The sequence below is a fragment of the Rhea pennata genome, unplaced genomic scaffold (assembly GCF_028389875.1).
Source record: "Rhea pennata isolate bPtePen1 unplaced genomic scaffold, bPtePen1.pri scaffold_32, whole genome shotgun sequence".
In the NCBI taxonomy this organism is placed as follows: Eukaryota; Metazoa; Chordata; class Aves; order Rheiformes; family Rheidae; genus Rhea; species Rhea pennata.
In genome coordinates, this window is record NW_026907679.1 from 3,778,486 (window position 1) to 3,797,748 (window position 19,263).

Here is a 19,263-nt window from a genome sequence, read left to right on the forward strand (position 1 = left end):
GCATTGCCTCTGGAAGCCAGGTTGGGGCTGGAGCCTATGGCCTAGGAGACCTTTTGATTACTTGCTCATCTCTACAAAATGTGCCTGAGTGTGTGTTTGTATGTGTTTCCTGTTTTCCTCTGGACAATGTAGGTTTGCAAGGCTTGGGCAGTGGGACAACTTCCAGAAGCCCTTTGAAAAGGCCAAGAGGCTGCTGAAGAGCACTGGCGCCTGCCTTGTGGCCAGCCAAGCGTGCAGCCGGCTCCTGGAGTGCCATAGCCTGGTGCTGAAAAAGGACATGGAGCACGGCTCGTGGAGGGCCCGTGAGAGCTGCCGCAGGGCTCTAAGGGTGAGGGATGCGGAGGAAGGGGAGGGGCATGCTGCAAGGGCCCTCTGGGGAAAGCTGTGTTGCTAGCAGCAGTGGGTTGACCTGTGCAGGTAGAAGCAGCCACGACAGGATGGAGTCAGGGTAGTGCCAGAGGGTAGCGGCTTAGGGAGCAACATGGCTAAAGACTCCTGTAACAGAGGTGTCAGCAGGAGGGGGACGAGAAGGCAGTCAGGTGAAGGCAGTCTTCCTGGGCGCGTGAGAATTCCCGTGTGGGACTGTTTGGCCCAAACAGGAGAGGAGAAGAGCCTTGCTCAGCCATGAGCTAGTGAGCCCGGCTGAAATGCCTGCTCCATAGGAGGTGTTAGGGCTCAGGAGAGATCTGTGTGGTACCTCAGCCTTGCTAGCTGTGCACTCCTCCTTTCTTTGTGGCTGGTTTTCCTCTTTGGGGATTTGGCGCCCTTCTCTGTGCCAAGCCATCGCTGGGCTCTCTGACTTGTCCTGATGTACCTCTCTGTTGTTTTCTCGGCAGCTCGCCGAAGAGGTTTTCTCTCGGTGCTCCACAAGCCCCGTCTTCTACCCCAGAGTCTACCACCTGAAAGCCTACATTTTCCTGATGCTGGGGAATGAAGAGCAGAGCCTGCTGTGCCTCAACCAGGGCCTCCAAGCCTGTGAAGACCATGGCAACCTGCTGGAGAAGACTTGGCTGGAGATGAGCACTGTAAGTTGCTCACCTGTGCCTTTGAGTTGCTTCCTGGGCAGAAGTTGAGCCTGCTGTAGCAGAAGGTGGGCCGCACTGTACTGTGGCAGGCAGCCCCAGACAGAGCAACCCAAGAGCTTCAGGGGCATGTGCTCAAAGTCCTGTGAGAGCTGGTAGGTGCTCTTAGCCCTGCTCAAGAGGAAGATAGACAGCTGTGATCCCTCTCTGCCAAGCGGGGCTGGACTGGTACGTGAGGAAGCAGTATGCCCTGCAGCTGCTCCTTTGCAGCATCTCTGCTTGGCAGAGTGGTGGTGAAGTGGAATCTTTCCCTGCTCCTTAAGGCAGCTCTGGGAGGCCAGGGTCAACGTGTGCTGAATCTGAATTGGCCTTGCCTCTCCTGCTCACTGAGAGGTTTTGGCAGCATGGCTCATTGGCTGATGGGTGGAACAAGCTGCTGAGAGAGGCCTTAGTTGCCTTCCCAGGCAGAAGTCATGGCTCTGGAGGTCACGTGCTCTTCTCAGCTCTCACTGTGCCTTTTTTCCCCCCTTCCTTTAGGAGTGCTGGTTCACTGGAAAAGGCCCCCTGGGAGATTTGTGGCTGAAGACAGCCCCACATTTTCCCCACCTGAACCAAGCAAAGCCAGAGGTCTGTAGCTCCAGGTACCTGCTGAAGCTGCCAGCACTTCAAAGGGAGGATTCTTCTCCAGGAATTAAATTCTGACACTGCTAGTCCAGGCAATTCTTCCTTTCCTTCTTCCTTTAATATATTCAGCATCATTCTTCGGCCCCCTGCTTGTATTCTGCCTCGTTCTCTCCTTTCCCACAACAATGTTTGCACAGCCTGAGTCAAACTGAACCAACACCTACACAATTACTAAGGCCAATACTCAAAACAAAAACCAAAAAACAAAACAGTCTGAGCATTCTGAAGAGCTTAGCATTTAGGCTTCCATCAAGTGAGGAATATGATAAATAAGGCACAAAGCGCTCCAGAGAAGGTAAAGCTCTGGGGGGTTGGTTAATTCCTGTAGTTCTATAGTAGTTCCCAAGTAGTATCCGTTCTCCTGGGTAGAGGTAATGCATCGGGCCATTTCAGGCCCGTCTCTGCCCAGCTCTTTGCCAGTTTGGTTCTCCTGTTGGAGTTTCTCCTTGCTGCAGCCCCACGGGATTGGGGCTGTAGGCACAATGCAACTTCTGTTCTCTCTGCAGGTTTTATGCACACGGGGATGTCTAGGGTTATACCTTTGTGATGAGTTAGTAGAGCAAAATGCATGTCCTTGTTGGAACTCATGTCCTGCAGCAGGTGTTTCTTAAGAAGACACAGATGTTAGGTCCTAGGCAGAGAGAACATTTTAAAATAAAGACATAGTTTACAGCCACCAAAGCAGGGAAGTTGGTAAGAGTATTATGTACTCCTGTCCCTGACTAATGAAATAGTAGGTGTTGTTATTTTTTTAAAAAAGTAACATTCTCTGGATAAAGGCATCCTGTATAAACTCCCTGTAAGCTGCCACAGGGCCCTCCCTTAATTGGGGAGTACCTTGCTGCCGCAGTAGTCCATGATTAATAAAGAAATATAAGTGAAGCATCCCACATACATGATTGCAGACCCATTAGAAGCCAAAGGACAAATTTCCTGTTCCCAGCTGGCTGAATTAAGATGCCCCATCGGTCACGGGGGAATCACAGTGCGGGCATCCACTTCTCACTGGGTGGAATCTTGGGGGAAGTCCCACTGCCCAGAGCAGGGTCCACACCTTGGAGGGTGGCATTAATCTTTCATAGTTCGCACTGTTGTTCTCCCCAGAAGTCACAGCTTAAACCAATTGCAAGCCCAATCATCTGTTGATCCAGTCAGGATTCAGTCTTGCCTACAACTGCCTTGGCTTCCTTTCGATCACTCAGTTCCCCACTGTTCCACCAGCAGTGAGAGTTTCTGCAGTGCCATCTCATCTCTCATCACTCCATTCCGTCACAGCCCTGCAGTGTGGTGCCTCAAGCCGTAGGCGCCCCAGAGGTTGCCCACTGGTGGGAGGCACCAGCGCATGCTGCTGGGATCGGGGCTGTGCTATCCAGGAGGTCCACTCTTGCGTGCAAGCGGTGACACCTGCTGACTCATCAGCTCCCAGACTGTTGCCACAGGTCTTGAGTAGCAGAAGAAATCCTCCGTGTCCACTGCAGAGAGAATCAGGAAATGCTGTGAAGACAGGCAAAATCAAGCAGTTGTGAGAGGGGGCAGGGGGGCTCCAGCAGAGAAGGGGCCAAAGTCCTTTGTGTCTGTGCTGTTGACCTTGGAGTGAATTTGCAGGAGCAGCAGGTGGTGTTAGAGAAATACTGTGAGAAAAACCTTGCAAATAGTTAACAAGGCTCAAGGACAAGGGGGAGAGAAAAACAGTACTGCAAAGGATAACCAGCTCCGGCTAAATAACCTTGATGAAACCACAGCGCTTTGAAGAATGTGAAGGGCAGGTAAGACAAAAACAGCAGAATAACCCAGAAGTGACCTTAGGTTCATTAAGGCTTATTAACATATTAAACTTCACACCCCTAAATGAAGAATGAGATGGAAATGACATGATAATGATGTTACCGCCTCTTCTTCGCTTCCTATGCTAATTAACAAGAATGTGAAAGCACAAGCGCAGAGCAGTTACCTGATGTAATGAAACTGTAACCAATATAAAGATTTGTATAAAATACTAGCTGAAAAGTGTGTATAAATCAAGACTGAGAGGGGGAGAAGGTGTGCTAGCTTTGTGGATTTACCACCTAGCACCCATCTCTGTGCAGAAATGAAATAAACAAATATCTCGACCCTGTGTGTCTATTGGTTGCTTGCACACCGGGTAACAGAACCCAGATTTTGGGACAATAGTTTGGTGACCCAGGTGGGACTTGCCAGAAGGCCTTGCCCAGATCATCTTGCCGTTCCCGACAGCGGACTGGATCAGATCGAGCTCCCGCGCGCACCGACCTGTTGATCGGAGAGTCCTCCCACCTCCCTCCAAAGTCGGGACGACAAGAGACTCAAAGGTGCAACACCAACCAGAGAGATTTGTGCCAGGGTGAAAGGGGTGTGTGTGTCAGTCTTTGGATTGGTGAGTATAAAATTTACTTACTTCCGTGGAAGATTATGTTGGATTATGTCACCCGTAGATGCTTGGCAAGGGTTGCCTTAAATTGACCAGAGGGGTCAGAGCTGAGTGTGCATAAAGGTACGGGAAAAAATAAGGTTGGTATTTCTAGGTAATTGACATGGGATCAAGCCAATCCAGGATTCCTCCCTGTAGCCATTGGGGTGTATTTTGTAACACTGGGATATTTTTGGAGGCGATCGGATGACAAAAAAAAGAATGAAAAGATGTTGTAATCAATGGTGACCAATGTATAAGCTGGAATGTGATGAGCAATGGCCAAAAAATGGGACCTTGAACCATAACACTATATTACAGTTACTGCTGTTTTGTTGCCGGAAGGGGAAGTGGGATGAAATACCCTATGTGGAGGCTTTTATGTCACTATATAAGGACCCAGAAATTCAAAGGGAATGTGAACTTGTAAGTGGAGAGGAATCTGTAATGGTTGCAGTAGGAAAGAAGGAAGAGAGCGGGTATTGTTCTAACAGACAAATTCTGAATGGAGAGGAGCAGGAGGATGTACAAGTACTGACAGTGGCCACCTCTTGTGGAAACGATTCCACCTCAGCTGAAGCATCGCCCCCCCGCTAGAAAGTGAAGAATCCAGCCCTGTTTCTGGCCAAACTAGGAGATGGAAACAACCTGTTATACAGGCTCCTTTGAGACAAGCAGTGGGACCAGGAGGGCTGCCAGTATTTGTACATGTTCCTTTTACAACCTCGGATTTACTAAACTGGAAGCAGTCTATTGGATCATATAGGGAAAATCCTGAGAAGCTGCATCAACTTTTGGAGACTATTGTGATAACTCATAATCCTAACTGGGGAGATGTGCAGGCGCTGTTGAATACTTTCCTGACAGGAGAGGAAAAGAGGCTGGTAATTGCTAAGGCAAAAGAAGAGGGTGAGAGAAGGGACAGAAAGGGGGATCGTGAGGTCTATTTACCCACCAGAAAGGATCCCGAGTGGGATCCAAATAGGAGCGGGGGTAGGGAGCTCTTGAGGCAGTATCAACAGCTAATTTTATATGGGGTTCGGTACGGGGTTCCGAGACCAAAGAATGTGTCAAAATTGTATGAAGTAACGCAAGGGCCTGAAGAAAATCCCTCGGCCTTTTATGAAAGATTATGCGAAACAGCCAGAACATGGACAGACCTGGATCCAAATGAGGAAGCGAATCAAAGGCTGTTTGATATGCTCTTCATTGGCCAGTCAGCTCAGGATATTAGAAAGAAGCTACAGAAGGTGGATGGAGCTGGGGGAATGTCTATTTCACAGCTGATAGAAATAGCACATAAGGTATAGAATAATCGAGATGAAAAGAGAACAAGAGAAACACAAAATGGAATGAAACTACAGGCTTCTCTCCTGGCAGCTGTCCAGAGGAATGAATTCCAAGGCAGGGGCAGGGGAAGCAGAAGAGGTAACAGAGGAGGAAGAGGTGGAAGGGGAGGGAGGCCAGGAGGAGGCCTCCCTAGACCCCCTTTGGGTCTAAAATATCAAAAGGACAATGTACACTAGGAGCGGAAAGAAAAGAGGCTATATGCCAAATTGCAGTACCCCGCACAAAAAGACAGCTGAGGGGATTCTTGGGAATGGCAGGATTTTGCCGTATATGGATCCCTAGTTTTGGGCTGATAACTAAACCTTTATATGCAGCCCTAAAGGGTCCAGGAGAATGGTTAGAGTGGACCCCAGAATGCCGTGCTAGTTTCGATGAAATAAAAAAGAAATTGATGGAAGCTCCAGCACTGGGACTCCCAGATATGGCTAAACCCTTTCAATTGTATGTGCATGAGCAGCAGCAGGTGGCCTCAGGAGTAATGACCCAAATGCCTGAGAGCTGGAAAAGACCGGTGGCATATTTTTCTAAACAATTAGGCGAAATAAGTAAAGGATGGCCGGCCTGCCTCCAGGCTGTAGCAGCCACCATCTTATTAATATAAGAGGCCCGCAAATTGACTCTGGGACAGCCCTTAACTGTTTTTGTAGCACATGCTATATCAGCAATTTTAAATCAAAAGGGGCATCATTGGATTTCCCCGAGCAGACTGGTAAAATATCATACTGTGTTATTGGAACGAGATATTACCTTAAAGGTGGTATTGACCTTAAATCCTTTACTCTGCTACCTGGTGAAGAGCAAAAAGAGGTACAACATGACTGTTTGGCCACTATAGAGCAAGTATATTCTAGCCGGCCTGATTTAAAGGATGAACCTTTGCAGAACCTGGATGTGGAGCTATGTACAGATGGTAGCAGCTTTGTACAGAATGGAGAGAGAAAGGCTGGATAGGCAGTAGTGACTCAATGGAAAGACCCCTGGGTGTTGGTGTCATACTGTGCTCATCCCCAAGGCTCAGTGTCCTCCCTGGGGTGTCTCTGTTGCCCCATGCTCATCCCCTGTTGTCTGCAGTGTCCCCGAGCTTTGGTGTCAGTGTCACCCCTTGTCCTCAATGTCCTCCATGTGCCAATGTCTCCTTGCCATGGTCCCCAGTGCCTGCAAGTGTTGGTCTCTGGTGTCCCTGTGCCTCAGGGTCCCTTCAGCCCTGTCCCTAAGTGTCCCTGTGCCAGGTGCGGGCCACATCATGAGTGCCTGGGAGTCCCCTCCGCCCTGTCCGTGGGTGTCCCCGAGCCTCGGTGTCCCCATGTGGCTGCAGGGCCACCTGCAGAAGACACGCCAGCTGTCTCCGTGCACAAGTCCTCCATGTCCCCAGGTGTCCCTGAGCGCTGGCCCCGGGTGTCCCCATACCTCCCTCGTGTCCCCACATCACCCAGTATCCCCCGGCGAATCCCCACGTTCCCTGACGTGTCCCCGCAGCAACCAAATGGGCAAAAAGGGCTGCTACATCCACCTGCGTGGCAGCAACCTGCGGCCCCAGTTCCCCCAGTTCACGGCAGTGGTGAGACTGGGACCTACCTCAAATTGCCCCCTGGCGACCCCAAACTGCCCCAGGGACACCCCTAAAACACCCTGGGGCTCCTGCAAATTACCCTGCCTCCCAAAGAGGCCCCACAAAACCTCCCCCGGGACCCCCAGACCCCCAAGGGACCCATAAAACCACCCTGGGATCCCCCAATGCTCCCCTGAGCCCCCAAATGCACCCATGGCCCCTAAAACCACCTGGGAACTCCCTAAGTCTCCCCCACTGATCCCCCCCAGTGCCCCTCAACTACCCCTGGGATTCCCCATCCCCCAGGGCCCCTCAGCTTCCCCTGGGATTTCCCCCCCCCCCAGTCCAGGAGATCCCAAACCCCCCTGGAACCCAGGAGTCCCCCAAACCCCCACTGGGATTCCCCAAACCCCCCTTGGATCCCCCAACCTCACCACCCCCTGCACCCAGGAACTCCAATCCCCCGCAGGTGCTGTCAACCCCCTGGCCCACCTGATCCCCCTTTGGGACCCCACCTGCCCGAGACCTTCCAGATCTCCCCGGGCCACACCAAGCCCCCTGGGACCCCAAACCCTCCCAGGAGCCCCCCTCCAAACCCCTGGAGCCCCCCCAGGATCACCCAACTCCCCCCTACCCCAGGGTCCCAACCACCCCCATGAGGGCCCATAAAACCCCCTTTGTAGCCCCCCAACCCTCCAGAAGGCCCCCCCAAACCTGCAGCACTCGGGGTGGGGGGCAGCAGCCTATTTCTCCCCCTTCCCCTAGGACAGCGAGATCTGGGTGTTTATTTGCCCCAGGGATGGTTGTTTGCCGTGGGAGGGGGGCAGTATTTACCCCCGCTCTGTGCAAATGCCGCTCTCCCCCACAGCTTCACCCCAACATCAACCCATGATGTACGCCAAAACCCTGCTGCAGCTGGGCATGATGTGACACCCCCCCCGAGATGACAACACCCCCTCGAGGTCACAACACTCCCGGAGGGTGACAGCCCCCCCCCTCGGGTGTCTCCCCTCCCCCGGTGGCTTTTAATATGCTGGATTATATTTATTCCCTCCCCAACTGCTGGGGGGCACTGGGGCAGTGGGGGCGCCCCACCAATTGGAGTGAGGGGCAGGAGGGACCATCTAGGGGGCACTGGCTCAGGAGCTGCCCCCCTGGCCTGGCCCCCATTTTACTGTCTGTAATTAAAGATGTTAAAGTAAAGTAATTATTGGAAGCCTAGCGGGGGGCCCAGCGTCCGAGGAGGTGTGGGGAGGGGGGGAAGGGTGTGGCGCTGCTGGCCACAGACACCTGGGTCCTCTGTACGAGTGCAGGGGAGGGGCGGGGCGGCATGCCCGGATGCCTGGGACCCTCCCGGACGCCTGAGTCCCTTGGAGAACTGGGTTGTCCTGGACTTCTTGCGTTGCCTGGACTCCTGGGCACCTCAGACGCCTGGGCCCCTCACTCATCCAGGGGAGTGGGGTTGGGGGGAGTTCAGCGTGGGAGCCCCGGACGCCTGGGTCCCCTCTGTGTGGGGGAGAGCGGGGGGTGAGAAGGGGCACCCGGACGCCTGGGTCCCTCAAGGGGCAGTGGTAGAACTGAGACTCGTGGCTGGATCTGGTTGATCATGTCAAATAAAATATTGAATCGGCAACAAGTTTCTATTGCTTAAACTGTGGAACAAGAAGCTGCTCTGGGTTCTTCTTGTGCTCCCAGCTAAGAGGCACCTTATCGCTAGCAACAAAACTTAAAAAAAAAACCATAGAAATCTTGACTTTTGCTGCTCCTCACTGGCGCCTTCCAACGATCAAAAAGAGAACGGATCATTTTTATCCTTCTAACGCATCTGGGAAACATCCTCTCGGTCACTGCCAGCAGGGCTCGGTGGCTGCTTCCCCTTTGGAGAGCACGGTTTAATTTAATCTAGAGGGGATTTAGCGAAATGCTAAAATGCAACATTAATCCCTAGGTGAGAGGCTGCTTTTTAAGCATGGGGGAAAGCTCGTTCTGCGACGCGTGTTTGGTCTTTGGTGGAAAGCTCGAAGCAGGTGGGAACAAAAAAAAAGGGAATAAATCATTTCTACTCAGGTAAGACCAGTGCTTTTCCAAAATCCTAAGGACCGTGAGTCATGGAAACTTCCTCAAATCTTTGCTGCATTATAGTGTTTTCATATCGGATTTAAAATTGCAGTTAAACGAGGGGATTTTTTTGCATGTAAGCAGTGGGATGAAGATGAGCAGATTAGCGGAGACCTCATCTCAGCGACCGAGAGCATATTGAGTACGGTTTCATCTTGGCAGCCCTTGGTGGGCATGGCTGCTGCTAGAAGAAGCTTGGAGGCAACGTGAGCCGGTTCCCTCCCCCCCCCCCAAAAAAAAAAAAAAAAGGGAGAAGAAAGGAAAGAAAAGAAACGCATTTCCAAGACATTTCATGGGACATTGAGATCCTTGGGCTGAAGGAGATGCTGCTCCGTGGAGCTGATCCCAAAGGATGAGCCAGGGACCACAGAGCTCCTGCCCTACCCCAGGGCTCTCCGTGCCACCAGCTGCCAGCAATGACCGTCCTCTCCAAATGCAAAGGACCGGGGAGATGTTCACCCAAGGAGACCACTGGTGGTACCACCACACCTCACCAGCTGCAGCAGAAAACAGCCCAAGGGAGCTGCAGGAAACGGAGGCAAGTAGGAGTCCATCGCCCAGGTCTCCACAAACAGGACTTGCACCAGATGAGAGCAGAAAAGGGGAAACGGGCGTTTGCAACGGCTCTCAATCCTGAACGAACGACTCCAACCAGAGAAGACCGTATTCTCTCCATGAATTGTGCAAGATTCCCAGTCCCAAGTTTAGGTAGGATTTCCATCTTTACGTACTTCAGCTGTTACCTCTGTGAGTTCAGCAACTTGTGGAAAACAGCAGGAAGCGGTGAGGAACAGTGGAAAAGGTGGAAAATATTGGAAGACGAGGCAAAAGCAATGGAAAAATACATAAAGAGGCAGAAAACAGGGAAAATGATGGAAATTGGGATGAAACCCCCAAAGCAGTGGAAAATGCAAAAATACTACAAAATCACCTGCAAAATAAATGCCAAAAATCCCATTAAAAAAATAAAAAAACTTCAGCACAATGTCTCCCACAAAATAAAAGCTACTAAAAAACCCCACAGAGAATGCACAAATAGCAGAAAACAGTAGAAGAATGCCAAAAAGTTGAAAATGTAAAAAGTGAAAGTAGAGAGAGCTTGAGAGAAAACAATAGCAAATGAAGTAAAAGAGAAAGAGAGATTTAAAAACCCCAATATATTCAACTGAAGGCTGAGTATGCATACAGAAGATCAGAAAATGTTTTAAAAAAAACAGAAAAAAGGTGGATGCAATGACACAGAATGGAAAGAAAAGCAACACAAGTGTGAAAAGCACATGAAAAAGAGAAGGAATGATCATAAACCAGAGGAAAAGAGCAGAAAATGCTAAAGAATGTGAAGACAGTGGAAAATGCAAGAAAGATGGTTAATGCGGGGGAAAAGAAGGGTTGAAAACAGCAGAAAATGATGGAAAAAACATACCTGGAAAACTGCAGAAAGCATAATGACTGAAAACGCAAAAAAAAGGCAAAAATGCAAAAAAAGCAAAATGCAGAAAATGCTGGCACATGACAGAAAAATTCAGAAAACATCGTAATACGCAAGGAATGGCAGAAAATGCAAAACCTACCAAAACCTGGCCTCCAAAATAATGGAAAACACCTAAAGCAACAAGGAACACACACAAACACACACACACACACACACACACACACACACACAAACAAACTCCAAGTGGAATTGAGTGGAAAAGAGAATAAATGGTGGAAAGCAGGGGAGAATGTACCAAAAAAACAAGGAAGAAAATGCACAGAATTGCTGAAAAAAAGCAAAAATAAGAAGGTGATAGAAAAAGAGTTGATGAAAACGGGCAGAAAAAAGGAGAACACGATGGAAAGGACTTAGAGGAGTAAAAATGGCAGAAAACAGAAACACCAGAAAAGGGAAAAAAAAGTGAAAAATTCGAAGAACAACTGAAAGCATCAGGGACTGACTAAACAGCAGAAAATTCCGAAAAGGAAAGGAAAATGGTGGAAATCACAGAAGAAGATGGAGAAAACAGAAAGGATGGATAACATGAAGAAAATGGAACACCAAATACACTTAAAATGGTTAAAAATGGTTAAAATGGTTAAGCCAGAGATGTCAGAAAATGCAAAAAAATAAAAAATGGAAAAACTGAGAAGTGGCAGAAAATCAAAAAAAGGGGAAAACCTGAAAACACTTCAAATGGGACAAAACGCAAGAAATAGAGGAAAATTCACACCCCCCCCCCAAAAAAAAATAATTGCCCAAAGTGTCCAACAGCAGCAGAAATCTTTGGAAAAAAATATAAATAAAAAAGAAAGAAATGTGGAAAATGCAAAAATCTCTATATGAAAACTGTGGGAAATTAAAAAAAAAAAGGAAAAAAGTGTAAACCAGAGAAAGAATGGAAGAAAGAGGACACAGAAAAAGGTTGAAAGGGGGAAAAAAGATGGAAAAAGGGAAAGCAGAAATGGTAGAAATGGCAGAAAAGGAGGGAGAGCAGCGACAGATGATGCAGGCACGGCAGAAAAGAGATGGTGCAAAGCAAGAAGTGCAGAAAGCTGTGGAAAATGGTGAAGAGCACCAAAAGAAAGTGGAAGGTGGAGAAACATCGAAATGGAAAATGAGGAAAGCGGGTAAATTGGAGGGGAAAAAGCAAAAAGAATATGGGCAGATGGAGGTCAGAAAACAGTGGGGATGGCCGTGATGTGCCAGCAGAGGAGCTGCACCAAGGTGATCGAGGTTCTCCCTGGCTGTTGGCCTCGGGGGCCTCCCTGCTGCTGGATGGGTTGCTGGGTCCACCGGCCAGCTCGTGGTGAGTCTGAGTGCACACCACAGCTGTGCGTCTTGCTGGCTTTCATCCTTCCCAGGCTTCATTCACTCTCCGGTCGAGCCATGCCAGACCACAGGTACACAACAGACCAGATGGCCTCAGCCAGGAACAGGATGGTCGACAGCTAACAGTGCGGCTGGACGGCCAAGAGAGAACCCGGTGCACAGTTCCACAGCACCCAGGTGCTTCCGGTGTGAGCCTGCAGTGTGCAGGGGCCGTGGTGGGATTGCTGCTGGGGAAGCTGGACTGAACTGCTCCGTGTCCCTGAGCAGCTCCTATGGCTGGTTGACAGTGAAGGGACTGTTCTGCGGCACTGAATTTGCTGAAAGGGACTTGGTCACACATGGCCCCAGCGCCAGCAGCTCCGGATTACGGGACGCCCCAGTGAATCAAAGCTGATGGCTCCTGGCTTTTGAGGTCTTTCAAGGGAAAATAGAAGCACATAGTCATGGGGAAGAGGGAGAGCAGAGGAAAGAAGCAATTCCAAGGGACGGCGCAGGGTGGGCAGTGGTGATAGAAAGAGAGCTGCATGGCAAACACCAGCCCGGCCCTTGCACAGCAGATGCAAGGCCTGAGGACAGCGGGTGTCTGTAGAGGCTACAGAGCTTCTCCCTCTTGCCCTTGTTTTTCCTGGTCCAGCAGAGCAACTGCCCTCTTCCCCCTTGCCTTTCTCTCGCTCCAAAAAAAATTACACACACATGGGCTGAAGAAACAGGACTTTATCTTTGAGGAAAGCAGAGCAAGGAGGGGAAGTGGTAGAACACTAATGGGCCAGGATGTGCTTAGAGTTGTCGAGCTGTCCTGTGCTGCGGGAGACACCAGCCATGGCCCAGACCTTCCAGCACACTTGCGTGTCTGCGGTGCGCAGCCCCACGGCACTGGCACAGCTGTGGCAGTGCTGCTCAAAAAGAGTCACCTCCTGGCAGACGGGTGACACCTCTGCCATGCTCTCTGGAGCCAGTGACCCAGTGCTCCAAAGCTGAACCTTGGTGGCGACCGCTCCCGGGCAGTTCTCAGGTTCAGCACGGTCTGTGTCACCAGGCAACGGACGGAGGGTTCAGCATCAGCTTCCAGGGGCTGGAGGGCTGAGACAGAAAAGATCACAGCACATAACAGACTCCCACAGTTGCAGAGCTCCCTGATATCCTGCCCAAACAGGGCCCGTCCCACCCAGCCCTTCCCAGGCTGGGCAGGCAGCACGTGGGACAAAGGGATCAGCTGCAAGTTGCTGGTAAGGAATACCCCAGGTGACCCACAAATACTCACCTCCTCTCCCCCAAAGAGGCAGACCACACCTGCCTGGCTTATGGCAGGGCCAGCAACTGGAGCTCCCTTCCTGGGCTCCCTCCTCCTCCCTGCCAGGGCCTCCTGCCACAGCTGCTCTCTCTCACCATTGCAGATCTGCTCCACCTTCTCCTTCCTCTGCTTCATTTGCTGCCCCATGAGCCCTAGGCAAACACCTCCTGTCAGCCCTCATACTCCCCACCAAGACCCCAGCAGCACAGCTCCCATCTGGCCTTGCCAGCCTGCCCACTCATCCTCCTCCCCTTGTGCAAGGTTGGCCTCAGCGTGGTCCCCGGGGTGCAGGATGCAGGCATGCTGTGAGGCACTGCAGAACCTCCTCTCAGCCCACCTGCACGGTCAGGGATGCGACTGGGGTAGTGGCTCACCAAGGAACCTCATGGCTTCCTCCCGCAAGGATGCCTCAGGCTTCTCCAAGTATGGCAGGCTCTGGTGCAGGTATTGCTCCGCTCTGCTCCTGTCCCTCAGCACCTGGAGACACCGCAAGGTCGTGGGTTGGCACCTAGACTCCCTGGGGAGTCAGGCTTGACCCTCCTCCCACGACCGGCCTTCTCTTCCTTCCTCCTCATGACCCCTGGTGGCCTAGGGATGCTGAGATCCCCCCGCAAGCCTTCTGACAAGGACAGCCAAGCCAGGGGCTCCTTCAGCATCCCAGGGGGGACAGCAAGGGCAGAGGGGCCTGGAGCAGAGCCCGAGGCGGCTGGGGCTCTGGGCTGCAGCAGTGGGTGAGGGGCACAGCTGTGTGCCCTGCACACTGGGCAGCGGGGCAGGCTTCGTCCGGTCAGGGCCCTGGGACTTTGGCCTTGTCCTTACCAGGTACTCCCCAATCTTCCGTATCTCCCCTGTCCTGGCCAGTTGCTTGAGCTCCTCCCACTTGAGGAGCTGTGCAGCACTGACAAGGGCTTTCTGAGCGGCCTGCAGAGCAGCAGAGACCGGCAGATGCCACCATAGCCAGGACAAGACACCATGCCTCCCCCTCATCTTGGCCAGCCTTGGAGCATGTCCCAGCCCACAGAGGGGCTTAGGACCAGGGCTGCCCCTCCCTGCTGAAGGCAGCGGCATCTCTGCCTTGTCCTTGGCGACTCAGCAAATTGGACCTCCCGCTCACATGCACTCAGAGGCACACTTGTCTGCAGCCCCTGCCATGGTGCTCAGGCCTCCCCCAGGTCATGTCAGCATCCCTTCCCCAAAGCACTGCTCCATACCTGGGCCGCTCTCTGGTTCTGCTCACTCACGTGCAGGAACAGTGGGACCAGGCTCCTCTGCACAGGCTGCTTCATCCTCTGCTTGTTCTTCCCCACCACAATCTCCATCAGGTCCTTGAAGAGCAGCATGGAGAGCTCTCGCACTGTGCTGCAGCTCCGTGAGGAAGGAAGGAGAGCAGCGGAGGCCTCAGCAACGACTGCAGGAGCCAGGCATGAGAAGAAGGTTTTCCTTTGCGAGGCCTCGTCTTCTGCAGGCACAACTGTCCCCCTCCCTGGCCAGGGCTCCGAGCTGGGGACAAGCCTCTGCAGAGGCAGCACAACTGTGGAGGTGCCAATACACTGGCCAGTGGGTACACATGCAGAAGGACACACAGCATCCAGAGCCACGTCTACAGACCCACCCACACGCCAGAGAGCCCCTGCCTCTCCCACCAGCCTTACGTCATCAAAGCGTGGCAGAAGCCTCTCCGCCAGCTGCAGAGCGATGGGGTTGGAGCCCTTCTGGTCCAGGTAGCTGAGGATGTTTCTCAGCAACAGCAAGCTTCCTGCACGCACGTCCCTGCGGGCAGCCTGCAGCCACTCCACCATGTCTGGGAGCAGGCTCTGCATTTTCCTTGCCTGTGGGAAAGACACAACTTCCTTTTGTGAAGCAAGGCCAGAGTCCCCTGGCCACAAGTGCTCTGGGGTCTGATTTCCCATCAGGGCTCAGAGGCCAGGGCCAGGGCTCTGCACACAGCCACAGCTTGGGCACAGAGGCTGCAGTGCAGGGCAGAGATCTCCAAGGGGCCTCCGAGCACACTAGGGCTTCTCTAGGGAGCAAGGCTCCTGCCTCCAGCACCAGCAGCAGCCGACTGCATTAGCCCAACCCTGTGATCTGCCTCATCGTCCCTCTCCCAGCAGGGCTCTGGCTGCAGCGTTCCCCCAATGGAGGCCGTTTGGAAGGGGCTTGTTGCTGCTGGGCCTGGATCTCCGCCTGGCACAGCGGAGCTCTTCCCGAGGGCCATTGGTGCCTTTCTGCCTGTGCAGCACAGCCCAGGGGCTGCCATGAAAGACTTGGGGCACATCAAGAGGGCAGCGGGGACTTGGGAGCAGCTAGCACACCTCCCGAGTGCCAGCAAAGGCCAGGCCACTCCATGACCCAGCACTACCTGCCAAGCCCCAGCCTGCCACCATGGCTTCACCCAGCTGCCCCCCTGCTCACCATCTCGGGCCTCTTCAGCAGGCTCAGGAGGCCTCTGAATACCAGTCTGCGCAGCTCCAGGCCCTCAGTCTGCATGTAGCGCCAGAGGAGCGGCAGCGCGGCATCATCCATCTCGGCAAGGTCAAGGCCTTCCAGCAGCTGAAATGCATACAGCACTGACGGACTGGCAGAGCCACCAGCACTGCCTGTAGCGTGCAGCCCTGCGTCCCACCCAACATTCAGGCCAAGGGCACCAGCCCCTGACACGGCTCACACCACGGGTAGGGGCCACTGTGGAGACACCCGCAGGCCCTGCTCCCAGTCCTGGGCCTCTCAGCACACTGCACGCACTGCTCGCCTCCGCCCCACGGCCTCGGAGCCCTCTGCAGCCTCTTCTCCTCAGCCCTTGGAGGAGCACTTGAACCCAGAGAGCTGCCACAAAGGAGGCCCAAAGGGCAAGTGCTTGTGAGTGGTCGCCCAGCAGAAATGAGCCAAGGCCAGGGCTGCTAACAAGAGCGCGTGCATTGCCCCAGCTCCATTCACCAACATCACCCACCAGGCACGCGCACAGTGTGAGCAGAGAGCATTCAGCGGCACCTCCAGAGAGGCACCGCTTGCCATGAGGCTCACCTCCACAAAGAAAGCCATGGCGGGCCTCTGGCGAAACTGGTCCTCCCCGCTCAGCAGCCTTGCCAGCTGGTGGAAGATGCAGCGACACAGGTATCTCGGAGCTCTCCTCATGGCTCTGGCAGAAGGAAGAAGGCACTGTTGGTCCTCACCTCAGCAGGCAAACCTGCTCTGGGCCTGCTTGGCCCCCTCAGCCACTTCCCCCAGCACACTGAAGGCAGCTCAAGGCAGTGCTTGGCACGCAGCCACGGCAGCCAGCAGCATGTGCTCCTGGAGGGTTGCTCCTTCCCCACCACACCTTGCCACCAGAAAGCCAGGCTCGCTCAGTCACCATCATGTTCCTCTGGGTGGGAGACTGGAGAAACATCCTTCCTACCTGCAAGTCATGGCCTTCCCACACTTGCCGTGTCCTCACCCCTTGGCATTCCTCTGCCCCCGGGGCCTTCCCAGGTCCTTCTGCTCAGCTTGCACCTTTCCTGGGGCTCTGCTTTGGCTGCCACTGCAGTCAGACCGTCCCCAATCCTCTCTGTGATGGGAGCCCAGGCCCCACCGGAGGGCACCACTCCTGTGAGGGACCCCCTCGCACAAATCCTAACACCAACTACTCCCCCAACAGCTCTCACAGCTGAGCAGTAGTGGCTCAGGGAGCTCCCATGGCCATTTTGCTGTGTGAGCCCTTGCCACAAGTGGGGAGGCTGCAGCCCCTTTCTTGGAGAGCTCGCCCCCACCACCCACCCATAAGAAAGGACATTGTGTGGGCACCCGAAATCCACGGAAGAGGTGCTGGGGGGGAGCAGGGCGTAAAGGGCTCTACCTGGCCAGCACGGACACTCCCTTCTGAGATGTCTCTGCATGCAGAAACAGCTCCCAGCCGCCATTCTTCTCCACAGCCAGGGCTACGTGCTGATAGCCAGCGCAGTGGAAGACACCCTTCATGGCCTCCATGGCACACCTGCATGCAAAGCAAAGCCCAGGTCACACTGGCAGCCTGGCCCTGCCTCCGACTCCAAGGCCGAGACAGGAGGAGTGGGATCGAGCACCTGATGTGGCTGGGGGCATGGGACCCATCCTGCTGGCATTCCCTCAGGAAGATGTTTGCTTCCTGGCAGGTGAACCCTGCTGTGAAGACCATCTGAAAGAGCAGCGCCAGGAAGAGCTGGGGGAAGAAGGCCTGCAACACCTGTGGGTTGTCGGGCTCCTGGACGATCATGTGCAGTGCTCTCGTTGCCTGTGGAAAACACCCAGGGACACCTCTCACTCCTGAGCACTCCCTGTCATTCTCCCTGAACCCTCGAGCTGGGAGCCTCACACACAGCCTCGTGCCATGGACAATGCAGATGGAGGGCTCGGACTTGCTGCCTGACCAAGGCCAATGCCTGCAGGCTCTTTGGCCTCAACGCCTGTCCGTACACAAGGAGCCTTCCTGCGTGAGGGACACTAGGGGATGCAGGGACAGGGGGAGATGGAGATTTCCAGGCCATGGCCAGCTTGAGTGTTTGTGTGCAGAGCAGCGCTCGGCAGCCCTGTGCGCTGGCAACGGGAGGCCTGGTGCTGGGCATGTTGTATCCCCATGCAGGGGAGGTGCCTGCCTGGGGGCACACAGGCAGGGCAGAGGGGGCCCACAGAGCCAGGCGACAGCCAGGGGACCAACGAGGCCTCGTCCCGTAACTCACAGCCAGGGGAAGGATGCAGCTGTTGTCCCTCTCGGAGGTGGACTGCTTGCGCAGTGGCCATTCCTCCAGCAAGCTCAGCAGCTCCTGCAGCACGTCTTTTGCAACTGCGGCCTTATCCAGCAGCACCTTCCACATGGTTGTGGCGATGCTGCAGGCCCAGAGCGCTCTGTCAGTGGCACTTCCTCGGCCACAGCACCAGAGCCTGGGCATGCCCTGGAGCTCCCTGGACGTCCAGCAGCCCTGACCCTGCCCACCCCCTCCTCACTGGGAGCCCTAAAGGGGGCCTGCCCATGCAGGCTGGACAGCACCAGGCTGAAGTGCCTTGTGGGGAAGGCAGGGAGCATGGCCGCTGCCTGCTGAAAGCAGGCTCCCTTGCTCAGCTCTGCCTTCTGCAGAGCTACTTGATGCATGGGGACTGGGCAGTGGTGGGACAGACAGAGGACCCCGCACCGCAGGTGTGTCCTGGGAGTCTCTTGCGTCTGGCCCCCTTTGGGCCCTTCTCCCCATCTGCGATGAGCCCTCGAGCCTGACGGGCCCCATACCTGTTGCAGAGCGGGGAGCAGTAGAGCAGGCTCACGGTCACCTCCTCAGGGTTCGAGCAGCACAGCTGGCAAAGGATGTTGTTCAGGGTGACCCGGGCCAACAACTCCCTGACGTACCTCAGATTCCTGTAGAGGCACCTTATGATCCGTGGCACCTGGAAGACCCATGGGTGAAAGTGGGGCTGCTACCAGAGAGCAGCCATTACCCCACCTCCCACTGACATCCCCTTCCTTCTCCACGGCTCCCAGTGCTCCTTGCTGCCTTCCAAGGCTCTTGGGTGCCCCAGACCCCTGGCTCTGGCGAGGTAAGACCATGTCCCAGAGGACTCCTGTCCCACGCACGCCACCTGCAGCCTGCTTACATCTTCCAGTGAAGAGACAGTGCCCAGCACAAACATGTTCAGCCTGTGAGTAGCCACCACCGTGCTGTAGTTGCTGCAGTTCCTCATGCCCTCGATGGCTGTGACAATGACGTCTATGCCCTCGGAGGGCTGAAGGTTTTTCACAAACAGCTTATGGGAGAATGGAGGTGAGGGAAGAAATGTCACGCTCTGTGCCACATTAATGGTGCTTAGCTGAGCAGTGGACGTGCCTCGGGAGAGGGGGGTGGGGTAATGCTGGCACTGTGGTCCCAGCAGAGCCAGGGGCAGCTGTTGGGTTGTGCAGCGGCACCGTGGGGCACGTGGCCACAGGGCCATCAGGGCAAGGGAGGATGGTCGCGGTCAGGGTCACAGTGCACTGGCTCTGCAGGCAAGCACAGCTTGACGGTGGCCCTCAAGGCT

The 19,263-nt window shown here is 54.1% G+C and overlaps 1 protein-coding gene across 1 annotated transcript in view; it reads left to right on the forward strand.

Annotated features, from left to right (window-relative positions):
- LOC134154589 (adenylate cyclase type 10-like) overlaps nucleotides 1–7,925 on the forward strand; it is a 47,616-nt gene extending 39,691 nt beyond the window's left edge. Inside the window, exons 41-45 of the mRNA XM_062601264.1 lie at nucleotides 133–328; nucleotides 837–1,025; nucleotides 1,560–1,663; nucleotides 6,961–7,042; nucleotides 7,902–7,925. Of these exons, the coding sequence (XP_062457248.1) occupies nucleotides 133–328; nucleotides 837–1,025; nucleotides 1,560–1,663; nucleotides 6,961–7,042; nucleotides 7,902–7,925 (595 nt within the window). The remainder of the gene's footprint in view (nucleotides 1–132; nucleotides 329–836; nucleotides 1,026–1,559; nucleotides 1,664–6,960; nucleotides 7,043–7,901) is intronic.
- Nucleotides 7,926–19,263: the final 11,338 nt, after the last annotated feature.